The 15,008-nt window shown below is 43.6% G+C and overlaps 1 protein-coding gene across 1 annotated transcript in view; it reads right to left on the reverse strand.

The window, feature by feature from the left end:
* Positions 1-15,008, reverse strand: part of EEIG2 (EEIG family member 2) — a 290,983-nt gene that overhangs the window by 103,433 nt on the left and 172,542 nt on the right. Inside the window, exon 7 of the mRNA XM_069232405.1 lies at positions 810-905. Within this exon, the coding sequence (XP_069088506.1) occupies positions 810-905 (96 nt within the window). The remainder of the gene's footprint in view (positions 1-809; positions 906-15,008) is intronic.

Raw genomic sequence — 15,008 nt, forward strand, 5'->3', positions numbered from 1 at the left:
CAGTTGCAGCCTCCCGTGGTCTCCTGCCTCAATCCAAACCGTGGCCTGATGGCCGTGTGCAGGCCTCTCCTGTCTGATCCTGGTTCACAGACCCAAGCTCGATTCTACGTATGTGGGCAGCTGCAGACCGGACTGTTCAACTACCGCCATGTCTCCTTTCTAAATCGAATCTTCCCAAGCAGACTCCAGCGGTTCAGAGCAGGGTAGGGTGGCATCGGAGACGGGGAGACAGAAAAACGCGTCTTACCCATCCGCCACTTTAACCATGGCCAAATTTTAAATAGCCGATTTCTAATGTTGATTTGGCTTGAAATGTTGATAGCGTACGTGTATTATCTGTTAAACTACTGGGGTTGAGAACGCGATAAGCTGAACATGAACCCCCACTTCCAACAACAGAAACACACCAGAAAATGAAGGCAAACTTAACTGTTTATAAAGAAGCTAAATAATCATTGAAATAATAACATACATTTTATCTCTACAACCTCACAGTGTACACAAAGAAACAGGTCTCAATATATAATTAGTACCCTGCACACACAAACAAGACATATTAGCAATGAATTGACAGGACATGTGAGTCAAAATATCAAACATCGTGTGGAAAATAAACTGCAATACAAAGTGTATTTTGTATTTTTCCGAACTGTTATCTAATTGCCCTCAGAGTTAGTGTATTTACAAAATGGGATAGAAATCTACGATTTACACCCACAAAATACAACATTAAGTTACAAAGTTATTGAAGAACACCACTAATTTAGAACCCACCAAAAGTTTACCAGAGAGGGAAGATGCTACACTACCTGATGCCTTTGACTGCTGGCTTGCATAGCTTGACGTCCTTGAATGTCCGTAGGCTCCAAGTTCATCTGGGACAGAGGCACTCTTTCCAGAAAGATCTGCAAAATGCACTAGTTTAGGATTACAATGGTCTAACAAACCTCATTTTGAATCACTGCAGCTATAGAAGGTGATGCAGGGACATCACACATCGCTCAAGATGAATAAAAACACATTCTATCAGCAAATATTTTACAGGAAAAAAGTTTTACCGTTACACAAGCAAATTAACAGTTAAGGCTACATTTTATTATCTACCCTCTTGTATACTTCTAGGGTCTAAAGGTTAAGATTATACAGCTAAATGCCTTATTAGAAGAAAGCAAATTTAAAAGTATGTTTTTTTTTTTTTTTTAACAGTTTGAAATGTAGGTCAATTTTTGCTTGCAGACACTAATTGCTATATAAGGCTGCACTTGTTTTTTTTATTTTATTTTTCCAACCACTAGCAATTATTTTCACAGCTACGCCACAAAGGATACTGGACATATGCTTTTCTGTTAGTAGATTTTGTGTCTCAAACTCAGGCACGGTGAGAAAAATAAGAATCTAAATTTTGCATTATTCTCCACCGTGAACTTCACAATCTCTTTCTTTTCCATTCCTTCTATTGCCAGCCATGAAGCAAATCAACGGGTTATGTTTTAGGAAGCTTCCTGGAACAATATTTGTATTGGCGCACAGCAGCAGGGGTAGATGTTTTGCTCTGAGAAGACCACGTCATCTTTCATGCAATGCTGGAATACTTTTGTGATTTGCAAACCTTCCAAGATAACTCTTCGTGAGATAATTGTGCAAGTCACATAATCATACAATTTCATCCCCATTTTTAGACACTTGAGCCTTGTACGTTACGTTCTCATGACGGGTAGTTTAGAGTAACCCATTTCTTACTGAGCCTGTTCTAATTATGATGTTCATTTTCATACTGGCCTTTTTGGTTCCCTACGTATGTGAAAGCCAGCTATCTACGTAGAGATAAAATAATTTCCCCTCCCTTTTGAATTGCCCGACAACAATGATGCTCTGGTATTGTGTATTTCTCTCTATGCATAATTTTACAGAAAAGTGAAAGTCTGTAATTTATTACTGAGCATCATAAGTTTTCTGATCTCCATGTGTCGAGTTGTGGAGGGGAGGGGGTGGGTTGGCTCAGTTACAATGGAAGAGAACCAAAAGCCTGTGAAAAAGGCTTTAATGCAGAGCAGCTATAATGTACACTCTGATCTTGTGTCCTTTGGGGAGGAGGTTAACCCATCTAACTCAATGAATGATTTGAGCATACAATATACCATCATAATGATAAGTATATACCATTCACCAAAGCAGAACCAATCCAAGATACTGAGAATGAAACTCCAAGGCACATGTTTTGGTATCCTGGGCAACTTCTGCAATTGACCATGACCAGCTCCCTGTCAAGTTCAGATAAGTGACAACATTAACCAGTAGTGTTGCACAACAACCTCCTAATGCATGTAACGTAACTGCGAAGCAACAATTAATTGAAGGATAACGTCTGAAGGCTTTTCTTCTAGGTTGTGTATATATGGAAAATGTCACTTACCCAGTGTACATCTGTTTGTGGCATGAGTCGCTGCAGATTCACATGCTGTGCACAGTCCGCCGTCTGGTGTTGGGCTCGGAGTGTTACAAGTTGTTTTTCTTCGAAGAAGTCTTTTCGAGTCACAAGACTGAGGGACTCCTCCTACTTCGGTTCCATTGCGCATGGGCGTCGACTCCATCTTAGATTGTTTTCCCCGCAGAGGGTGAGGTAGGAGTTGTGTATATTAGTAATAGTGCCCATGCAATGGAATGAATACGTATGTACATAATAAAGGTTAAAGTAATATATTTACAAATGTACAAATGTTCAAGATCTACTTCTAAACGGCTACAGGCTCCCGGGGAGGCGGGTGGGCGCATGTGAATCTGCAGCGACTCATGCCACGAACAGATGTACACTGGGTAAGTGACATTTTCCGTTCAATGGCATGTGTAGCTGCAGATACACACACATGCTGTGCACCGACTAGTAAGCAGTTATCTCCCCAAAAGCGGTGGTTCAGCCTGTAGGAGTTGAAGTAGTTTGAAATAATTTTCTTAGTACAGCCTGACCTACTGTGACTTGTTGTGCAGTTAACACATCTACACAGTAGTGCTTGGTAAATGTATGAGGCGTAGACCATGTTGCTGCCTTACATATTTCGTTCATTGGAATATTTCCTAGAAAGGCCATGGTAGCCCCTTTCTTTCTGGTTGAGTGTGCCTTTGGTGTAATAGGCAGCTCTCTTTTTGCTTTAAGATAGCAGGTTTGACTTAACTATCCACCTAGCAATGCCTTGTTTTGAAATTGGATTTCCTGTATGAGGTTTTTGAAAGGCAATAAATAGTTGTTTTGTTTTTCTAATTAGTTTCGTTCTGTCAATGTAGTACATTAGTGCTCTTTTGATGTCTAATGTATGTAGTGCTCTTTCCGCTACCTAATCTGGTTGTGGGAAGAACACTGGTAATTCTACTGTTTGATTTAAGTGGAACGGTGAGATAACCTTTGGTAAAAATTTTGGATTTGTTCTCAGAACTACTTTATTTTTATGTATCTGAATAAATGGTTCTTGTATGGTAAATGCTTGAATCTCGCTCACTCTTCTTAGAGATGTAATGGCAATCAAAAATGCAACTTTCCACGTTAAGTATTGCATTTCACAAGAATGCATGGGCTCGAAAGGTGGACCCATGAGCCTTGTTAAGACAATGTTGAGGTTCCATGAAGGAACAGGTGGTGTCCTTGGTGGTATGATTCTTTTTAAGCCTTCCATAAACGCTTTAATGACTGGTATTCTAAATAGTGAAGTCGAATGAGTAATTTGTAGGTAAGCTGATATTGCGGTGAGATGTATTTTAATGGAAGAGAAAGCTAGATTTGATTTTTGCAAATGTAGTAAGTATCCAACTATATCTTTTGGAGATGCGGTTTATGGCTGAATTTGATTATTCTGGCAGTAATACACGAATCTTTTCCACTTGTTTGCGTAGCAGTGTCTAGTGGTAGGTTTCCTAGCTTGTTTTATGACCTCCATACATTCTTGTGTGAGGTGCAAGTGTCCGAATTCTAGGATTTCAGGAGCCAAATTGCTAGATTCAAAGATGCTGGATTTGGATGTCTGATCTGGTGTTTGTGTTGTGTTAACAGATCTGGTCTGTTGGGTAGTTTGACATGAGGTACTACTGACAGGTCTAGTAGTGTTGTGTACCAAGGTTGCCTTGCCCATGTTGGTGCTATTAGTATGAGTTTGAGTTTGTTTTGACTCAACCTGTTTACTACATATGGAAGGAGAGGGGGAAAAGCGTATGCAAAGATCCCTGACCAGTTCATCCATAGAGCATTGCCTTGGGATTGATCTTGTGGGTATCTGGATGCGAAGTTTTGGCATTTTGAGTTTTCCTTTGTTGCAAATAGATCTATTTGAGGTGTTCCCCAAATTTGAAAGTAGTTGTTTAGTATTTGGGGGTGAATTTCCCATTCGTGGGTTTGTTGGTGATCTCGAGAGAGATTGTCTGCCAACTGGTTCTGAATCCCTGGAATAAATTGTGCTATTAGGCGAATGTGGTTGTGGATCGCCCAATGCCATATTTTCTGTGTTAGGAGGCACAACTGTGTCGAGTGTGTCCCTCCTTGTTTGTTTAGATAATACATTGTTGTCATGTTGTCTGTTTTGACAAGAATGTATTTTTGGGTTATTATGGGTTGAAATGCTTTCAGCGCTAGAAATACTGCTAACATTTCCAAGTGATTTATGTGAAACTGTCTCTGATGTATGTCCCATTGTCCTTGGATGCTGTGTTGATTGAGGTGTGCTCCCCACCCTGTCATGGAAGCATCTGTTGTTATGACGTATTGTGGCACTGGGTCTTGGAAAGGCCGCCCTAGGTTTAAATTTGTACTGTTCCACCATAGAAGCGAGATGTATGTTTGGCGGTCTATCAACACCAGATCTAGAAGTTGACCCTGTACTTGTGACCATTGTGATGCTAGGCACTGTTGTAAGGGCCGCATGTGCAATCTTGCGTTTGGGACAATGGCTCTGCATGAAGACATCATGCCTAGTAGTTTCATTACCATTCTGACTTGTATCTTTTGTGTTGGATACATGGCCTGTATTACTTTGTGAAATGTTTGAACCCGTTGTGGACTTGGAGTGGCAATCCCTTTTGCTGTGTTGATTGTCGCTCCTAAGTATTGCTGCGTTTGACACGGCAGAAGGTGTGACTTTGCGTAGTTGATGGAGAAACCTAGCCTGTGAAGGGTTTGTATGACAAATTTTGTGTGCTGTGAACACTGTTTTAGCGTGTTGGTTTTGATTAGCCAGTCGTCTAAGTACGGGAACACATGTATTTGCTGCCTTCTGATATGTGCAGCTACTACTGCCAGGCATTTTGTAAAAACTCTTGGCGCAGTTGTTATTCCGAATGGCAACACTTTGAATTGGTAATGTATTCCTTGGAATACGAACCTTAGGTATTTCCTGTGTGAAGGATGTATTGGTATATGGAAATACGCATCTTTTAGATCTAACGTTGTCATGTAGTCTTGCTGTTTGAGCAGTGGTATTACGTCTTGTAACGTGACCATGTGAAAGTGGTCCGATTTTATGTAGGTGTTTAGTGTTCTGAGATCTAGTATTGGTCTCAGAGTTTTGTCTTTTTTGGGTATGAGAAAGTACAGTGAGTAAACTCCTGTGTTTTTTTGTTGAGTTGGTACTAATTCTATCGCGTCCTTTTGTAGCAATGCTTGAACTTCTAGTCCTAGAAGATCTATATGTTGTTTTGACATATTGTGTGTTTTCGGTGGGACATTTGGAGGGAATTGGCGAAATTCTATGCAATAACCATGCTGGATAATTGCTAAGACCCAAGTGTCTGTTGTTATTTCCTCCCAATTTTTGTAAAATTGGCTTAGTCTTCCCCCCACAGGTGTTATGTGGTGGGGGTGTGTGACTTGTGAGTCACTGCTTATTTTGAGGGGTTTTGGGGCCTTGGAATTTTCCTCGATTTTTTGGGAATTGGCCCCCTCTAAATTGTCCCCGAAAACCTCCCCTCTGATATTGACCCTGGTAGGTAGGCCTTGTTTGTGAGGTTGTGGTTTCTGTGGGTTGACCTCGAAACCCTCCCCTAAAAGGTGTTTTCCGAAATGTGCCTCTGCTCTGCGGGGAGTAGAGTGCGCCCATGGCTTTGGCTGTATCGGTGTCCTTCTTGAGTTTTTCGATGGCAGTGTCTACCTCCGGCCCAAACAATTGCTGTTCATTAAACGGCATATTGAGCACAGCCTGCTGGATTTCCGGTTTGAACCCAGAAGTGCGCAGCCATGCGTGCCTTCGTATTGTGACTGCAGTGTTTATTGTCCTTGCAGCTGTATCTGCTGCATCCATGGAAGACCGTATCTGATTATTTGAGATACTTTGTCCCTCTTCCACCACCTGTTGCGCTCTTTTTTGGAACTCCTTGGGTAAGTGTTCGATGAAATGTTGCATTTCATCCCAATGAGCCCTGTCGTATCTTGCCAAAAGTGCTTGTGAATTGGCAATACGCCACTGATTTGCTGATTGTGCTGCAACCCTTTTTCCCGCAGCATCAAATTTGCGGCTCTCTTTGTCTGGAGGTGGTGCGTCTCCTGATGTATGAGAGTTGGCTCTCTTACGAGCTGCCCCCACAACTACTGAGTCCGGTGTTAGTTGTGTTGTAATATATATTGGATCAGTGGGCAGTGGCTTATATTTTTTCTCCACCCTTGGAGTTACGGCTCTGCCTTTAACTGGATCCTGAAATATTTGTTTGGAATGTCTTAGCATTCCTGGGAGCATGGGAAGGCTTTGATATTTGCTATGGGTGGAGGATAGGGTGTTAAAGAGAAAGTCATCCTCAATTGGTTCCGAATGTAAGGACACATTGTGAAACTCGGCTGCCCTTGCGACCACCTGTGTATAGGATGTACTGTCCTCAGATGGTGACGGTTTTGTAGGATAAGAGTCTGGGCTACTGTCAGACACTGGAGCATCGTAGAGGTCCCATGCATCGGGATCATCCTGACTCATTGTGGTATGAGCTGGTGAGTGCATCAGTGGTGGAGTTGTTGCTGGTGATGCATGTATTGATGGTGGTGGAGACGGTGGTGGAGACGGTGGTGGGGTTGTTTTCTTTGCCACCTTTGCCTGTGGTTGCTTGTCCTTTTGTTGAAAGGCAAGTTTCCTTTTTATTTTGATTGGGGGAAGAGTGGTTATCTTCCCTGTGTCCTCATGAATATGAAGCCTTCTTTGTGTGTAGTCAGGCTCTGCAGATTGAAGCTCCTCTCCAAATCGATGTAATTGGGAGGTTAGTCCTTGTTCCTCTGTATAGGAGCTAGTTTTCGGCTCCGAGGCTGGCTGTTTCGGAACCGAAACCTTTCCGGAAGTCTTTTTAGGCTCCGAAGAAACCTTCTTTGATTTCGGCGTGTCTCGGTGCCGAAATTCTTCGGTGCCGAAGTTTCTCGGAGCCGCCGTCTCGGCTCCGAGGTTGCTGTGTGGCGGTATCTCGACCGGAGTCGGATGACTTCGACACCAGCATGCCCTTTTTCGGTGCCTTGGATGGGTCACCTATTGTTCGGGTTAAGCCATGGCCTGTTGGCGGTGGCGTCCCCTGGGCTTTTGTAGACTTCTCGTGAGTCTTGATTTTCGACGTCTTACTCACGGTTTTGGTTGTTTCTTCGGAGTCGAGTTCTTCCGAATTCGACTCGCGGACGGAGAAAGCTTCTTCTTCCTCCTCAAAACGATCATGACCTGTCGGCGTGGACGCCATTTGTAGTCTCCTGGCTCTTCGGTCTCTCAGCGTCTTCCTCGACCGAAACGCTCGACAGGCTTCACAAGTATCCTCCTTGTGCTCGGTGGACAAGCACAAGTTACAGACCAGATGGTGATCCGTATACGGATACTTGTGATGGCATTTTGGGCAGAAACGGAATGGGGTCCGTTCCATGAGCCTTGAAGTCGCACGTGGCCGGGCCGACCAGGCCCCGACGGGGGATTGAAAAAACCCCGAAGGGCCACCGGAGCTCTTCAAAATTCGGTGTCGATTTGTTCTAACTAACCCGATACCGAACGCAAACAATACCGACGTTTTTTCCGAGATTCTAACTAACTTTCCGACCCGAAACACGGAGCGAAAAGGAACACGTCCGAACCCGATGGCGGAAAAAAAACAATCTAAGATGGAGTCGACGCCCATGCGCAATGGAACCGAAGTAGGAGGAGTCCCTCAGTTTCGTGACTCGAAAAGACTTCTTCGAAGAAAAACAACTTGTAACACTCCGAGCCCAACACCAGACGGCGGACTGTGCACAGCATGTGTATCTGCAGCTACACATGCCATCGAACATATATATATATATATTGAACCCGTGATGCAACAATAACTGTATACAGTAATATGCAGCTCATTCTGTGTCTTTCGAGATCGAATCCTACCAGACAGCTGTCTGGTTTGCTAAAGACATCTTGAGGATATTCATATAGCTGCCCTGGGAATGCATTCTACCCACTGTTTACCACTGGCTTTGTGGTTTGTAACTCACATTATGTGGCTTTCTATTTGATTTTTGTTTTGTTTTAGGCTGTCCAGGTTGAGTGTATCCCTCCCAAGGAGCAAAGCCTTTTTACACTACCTCTCCTTGTTTTCTTCCTTACTGTGAACAGGCGTGGCTAATAGATCTTGTTCTTTTCTTGTTACATTTGCTTTGCATTCAGAGACAGAGGTCATATGTCAGGCTCTGTCTTCCACAGAGCTTGGTGTTTGCTTTTCTTTTCCTGACTTCAAAGTGAGGATTCATCTGACAATCTTTTTTTTAAAACAACTTTATTAAAACTAGTCAACAACATAAGCTTCATATCAATACAAATACAATCGATTCTACACAATAACAATGTCTCTAAGAGCAATATATCTAATAATAAAAAAAACCACCTTTACCCCTCTCAGATTAGATTTAAGACAATTCAGATCTGTAAAATCTCCACAACCGATGGTGCATTATACATCACTTTCTGCATATAAAACCCCTTTTAATCTATGACCCTATGTTCTGTACCTCAAAAAGAAGAGATGTAAATTCTTAGGAACGAGAAAATGTTATCCATCTTTTTCACCAGAACTCCATTTATTTTGGCCAAATGCTTTTAATGAGAGTTTTGCCAACCGTTAGTAAAGTTTGAAGACCACAAACTATGTCATTTAATCCTTCACCCTTTAAAGGAGGTGATTTGTAGAGATCCGAAAATGTGAAAATTGTGAGTTTTGTTGATGCAAAATATCAAACAAATATCCCATAGGTGCTGCTCCACAAAGCAGTACCACTTGGCTGGATCCCAACCTATCCTTCCGATTGAACTTTCGCAGCCTTACTGGGGTGGTCATTCCCCTCACCAATGCTTAGCAGTAGGTGTCCCACAGGCCTCTGTCCTCAACCCATTTCCTCTATACTACCTTTGTCCGTGTCACACTTTGCTCTTTCAGGTTCACCCCTATGGATGAAGTCATATAAGTCACCTCCAAGGCTCTTCAACATTCCTGGACTGGACTCAACTCTACATCACACTGTCGCCATCGAGTTGGTTGATTTCAAGCCAAAAACAGAAGCTTGTATAAGCCACTTGCCATATTTTTTTTATATAAGTTTTTTATTAATTTTCCAACCATGGTGCGGCAGCATCTCTAGCTACAGTTATAACATGTTACACTGCATATATTGTAAATACATATCAACATTTCAGCCATTTGAATCCAGCAGGAGAAATCCAGAATAAATACCAAATATTTATCTCCATTCCCTTGTATGATCAGCCTTGTAATGCCCTTCATTCCTAATGGCTTCAGGGCACCCCCGATGGCCCCATGGGTCTCTTCAATAGCCATGGTACATCTGAGCATGGTTTCAAGCTTATTCCCCGTGTCTCCACCCACCCTCCCCATATCCTAAAATGTTTCCTGGGACAACCTTGCACCTTATAGATGGGGCACTCCAAGCCCATACAATGATCCATGCTCTTAGCCCACCCCTCAACTGACGGTGTAGTGACATTCTTCCACGGTTTCGCAATATCTCTTTTGGCCACCATGAGGCTCATCCGAAGGAGTGCTCTCTGATAACGTGTGCCCCCAGATCGTTCGTGACATGCAATAGCACTAGCTTGGGTTCACTTGGTATATTCCATCCTAACACTTAATCCAGTCTCTCCAGAACCCCCTCCCAAAAATGGGAGCGGGACTGTGCCAAAATGTGTGGGACAGGTTTCCAGGCAAAGCCCCACACCACAAACACTCTTCACAAGGAATCAATTTCATTCAGTTAAGTCGGGCTCTAGTATAATATATGCGGTTAAGTATTTTAAGTTGCATATGTCTGAATTGTGACACTATGACAGCCTCCCTGGGTGCCTCCTGTGTCTCTTACCAGTCCTCATTCTCGAGTTCTCCTAGCTCAGTCTCCGAAGCCCTACATACCACCCAGAGCACCTAGGATAGCATATGTCAGAGATGCAACTACAGGAAAATTTGCGTGCAGTGTAAATCATACTCCCCCTGCATCTCCTGGAATTATTTCAATATTCTAGTTTGCACCACATCACCTAAGGTAAATATGCCAATGTTGTCAGATGCTGCAAAGCCCCTCAGGGCCATCACCCTCGGAACGTTAGTTCCTTTCCAGAGCGGGGTTTCTAGCATCAGCCTACCCTCCCAACCAAGGGCTTTTTGGGCAAATGTGGCAGGCCTTGCTGTCCAACAGCCCTCCCTTCAAGGGCGTAAGCTGGATCTGCAAACATCCCGAACCACCAGTCGCTGATAATGAGCAGATGTCCAGCCCAGTAGTAGAGACGAACATCTGGGGGAGCGATGCCACATTCAAACGTTGGTCGACAGCACTTTTCCAGAGATCTCTGTGACACCCCACCCTCCACACAGCAGCGTCCATAGATGTGTATTCACCTTCATGAAGAAGTAATTGGTGATTTGGAAAGGGTGATTTTGCAATTGGTAGAAAAGTCTCAGCAGCACAACAATCTTGAAGATGGCAAACCGTCTCAATACGGACAATGGCAGAGTCGTCCAGAACCCAACATCTCTCGTTAACTGTTGCAATTGCGGTGTCAAGTTCCTATCAAAAGAATCTTGAGCACTCCCCATAACGAACACCCCTGAGTATCTAAACCCATTGGGTTGTACCTTCATTCCTGACGCCCAGGGCATACTGACCGGGCATGAGGCTATAAAATATATCACCCACTTTCGAGGGTTAAACTGAAGACCCGAGTACCTACCAAACACTTCTAGCACAGCAGCACCCTAGGACTAGACAAGGCCGGAACTCCGAGGAACAGAAGCACGTCATCTACTTACAGGGAGATCCTGTCACTCACCCCGTTCCCCCACTGAAAGCCCCAAAACAAAGCATCAATTTGTACCCAAGCTGTCAGCGGCTCAATTACAACCGCAAATAGCAACGGGGACAAGGGACACTTAAGACCTGTTCCCCTCCTCACCGGAAACTGCTTGGATCCTACTCCCCATACACATACACATACACGGCCTTATGTACTAGTCTCAGGTTATGTCGAATAGCTTGTCTGACAATCTTGATGGATACTTGGGGTAGAAAAGGGTGTATTTTATAGCACACATTTAAATAAACTGTGCAAGTATTTCAGAATATATCAGAATTAGGAATTCACAAATGAAGCACATTTCTTTGTTAATTCTAAAGTGTGTTTTAAACAAATACTTTAATATGATCAAAAAAATCAATACAGCAGGTGATGGCACTGCCACATATTGTTTGTGTGCTGTATAGTTTCATTAGTAAAACTGTATGTCTGTGCAAATGTAATGGTCATTTAAATTGAAAATGTTTTGTCTGTAATGGCAGTGTGCTACTACACCCTGCTTACCCCACTTCACTGTACATCACTCCACGCCATTTCAGTCTATGCCTCTCTACTCTGCACCACTCTACTCTAGGCCAAGGCACTCTACACCACTGCACTTTTTGCCAATGCATTCTACTCTGCACAGCTCCACTCTAGGCCACTCTGCAACACTGCACTCTCCCCCATTTCACTCTAAGCCAATACTTTTCGCCAATGTACTTTACTCTGTACTTTTCCACTCCTTCACTCTACACCAATCCACTGTACGCCCCTTCAGTCTACTCTGCACCACTGCACTCTATGCCACTGCGCCCTACACCACTGCACTCTCCTCTGCAACACTCCACTCTATACTACTTGACTCTACTCTGAAACAATCTGCTCTGCGCCACTGCACTCTACTCTGCACCAAGGTACTCTATGCCAATGCACCCTACGCCATTCTACTCTGCAACACTGCCCTACTGCACTGCATGCTACTGCGCTCTGCACCCCTCTATTCTATGCCACTCTACACTACTGCACTTTATTCTATGCCACTGCTCTCTACGCCACACCACTGTAATCAATGCCACTGCACACTACTCTGCAGCACTCCACTCTATACCACTGCATCTATGGCAGTATACTTTACTCTGCAACACTTAACGGCAGTATACTCTACTTCGCAACACTCTACACCACTGCACTCTATGCCACTCTACTCTTCACCACTGCACTTTATGCCACACTTCCCTGCATCACTGCACTTTACACCACTACGCTCGACTATGCAACACTCTAATCTATGCCACTGCATTCTACGATGCTGTATTGTATGCAGCTGAATTCTATGCCACTGCACTCTAGTCTGCATCACCCCACTCTAAGGCGGTGCACTGTGCAGCAGTCCACTTACACCACTACACTCTATGGCACTATACTCTACTCTTCACCACTCTAAGCCACTGCACTCTATCCCACTCTACTTTGCAACCCCACGTTATGCCACTGCACTCTATGCCACTCTGCTCTACACCACTGCACTCTTTGCAACTTCACTTTACTATGCAAACTCCAGGTTAATGCATTGTACGCCACTGAATTATATGCCACTACACTCTATGGCACTATACTCTGCAACACTTTATACCAATGCACTCCACACCAGTCCACTTTACTCTGTGCTACTCTATGCGACCCTACTCTACGACACTCTACTCCACACTTCCCCGTTCCACTCTATGACACTCCACACCACTCTCCTCCACACCACTAACCTTTAGCCATGCTAAACAGCAGCCATGCTGTTATACAACATGGCTAAAACAACATGGTTAAAAGTCAGTAGCTCTTGCATAGGTAAGACCTACTGGCTTTTCCAATGTTTGGCATGGGTTTAGGCTACAAATGATCAGGGTGGCTTTGATTAATGGACCCTCATCAAAATGTTAAGATGAAATGGAGTTAAAAAGGCAAGTACATTTTCAAAAAAGGATACTGTACACCCACTGTAGCCTGAGTCTTTCACAACTTTAAGCTTTGCCACAATATCTTCTGTAGGGCAAGGGGGATTTTAAGAGTCTGTGAAATATCTTGGCTATTTATTTCATTGAAAAAGATTGGAAGTTTGGTCAATACATAATTTGCATATAGTTTTACTTTAGGGATCATGTAGTCTAGCTTATAACATGGGATGTCTCTTGTACCATGTACCATTGTGTCTAAAGTTTTGATATAAATAGCAGAAAGTATGGGTGAAAAAGACATCTTTTGCAAATTGTAGGAGTTTGCATCTACTGATCTGTCACTAATTTTGGCAATGCAATGTTTACATTGTTTTAATCATGTTTGGCTTGAAATTTACCCATTCTCCTAAAATCCAGACACATGGTTCTAATTCCCAAGATCAAAAGCTTTTTATTTATTTATTTTTTTAATTATTAAGGATACATGCAAAGATTCTTTTAAACTGGTAACTGTGTGTATACAAGTGAGAAATTGTGAAATAGTTTACGTTATGTGTCTACCACTTTTGAAGCCATATTCATTAAGATGGATTAAATGAGTCAGCACTGAATGCGCTCAGTGTCCTATTTTGCAATAGGATTTACCACCTTTCTTGGTTTATAAGACCTCTGTTGTCCTTGAGTAACCAGTAGCATCTTGTAAAGACAACAGAAGAGGAAGAGGGTTTCGATTTACTGTTTCAAGAGTTTGTATCTTATGACTGATCAGATTCTAACTTTTCATATGTGATAGAGATTTCTGGTCGCAGATGCCTTACCTTTCAATATCCGCAAGCATCCAACTGGATACAGAATATTTACTAGCAGAACCCAGCGGGGCAGTTGGTGGCATTGTTTAGTTCCGTGCTGGTGTTGTCTATGCTGGAAGTGACATGCGAGCTACCCCTCAGTCACTTTCTGACTGGATTTTTTAGACTTTTGTTGATGTTTTTGAGATTTCATCTTCTGGTGTGAGGATGCCACCAAAAAAAGAAAAGACCAACTGGTTTCAAACCATGTGGAGCCTGTCATCTACGAATTTCGGTGACAAACTCCCACTGTTGTGTTTGTGGTGCCTGGAGCCAGAACACAACTCCAAGACATGTAAGGACTACCGTATCATGTAGCCGAAGACACTGAGTGCTCCCTCAAGCTCATTGCCGCCCGACGGTGGTTGACTACAACACTTGAGGTCCTGTTCATGTGGGAGTGCTGAGACAGTGCGCAGAGCCCTTCTTGAAGTTCGTTGCTGCGTTTGAAGTCTTTGGGAGAGTCAGGTAAGTCCCACAAGCATAAGAAGTTGAAGAAATCCAAACACTCTTCGAATGCCCTGTGGCTGTCAAAGTCATCTGACGAGTTTGGAAATCTGAACCTGGGTCCATACTTCCCCAATTGTCCTGGAGCCTGAGCCACCTCCGCTCAGTTAAAGGAGCTTTACGAGGGCATGCGTCTAATTTTTGTGTCGCCTGAATCCCTCTGGAGAGCTTTCGGGCCTCACAGGAGGGGGAGGAGTTCCTTCTGGAACCATGCAGACAGGTTCACCCTCAGCACCAGTCGAGTCCCAAGGATTCCTTGTTGGATCTGAAGCAGAGCCACTGGCGAGAACATGACCTTCGTCAGCATTGGCTCCAGTGCAGACACCCCCGGCGCCCCTTGGAGGCACCATCCCCATTGTCACACCCAGCTTCGACATGAGTTGGATGGGCGTTGTCCCATGGCATGTCCG

Source organism: Pleurodeles waltl, chromosome 4_2 (assembly GCF_031143425.1).
Source record: "Pleurodeles waltl isolate 20211129_DDA chromosome 4_2, aPleWal1.hap1.20221129, whole genome shotgun sequence".
In the NCBI taxonomy this organism is placed as follows: domain Eukaryota; kingdom Metazoa; phylum Chordata; class Amphibia; order Caudata; family Salamandridae; genus Pleurodeles; species Pleurodeles waltl.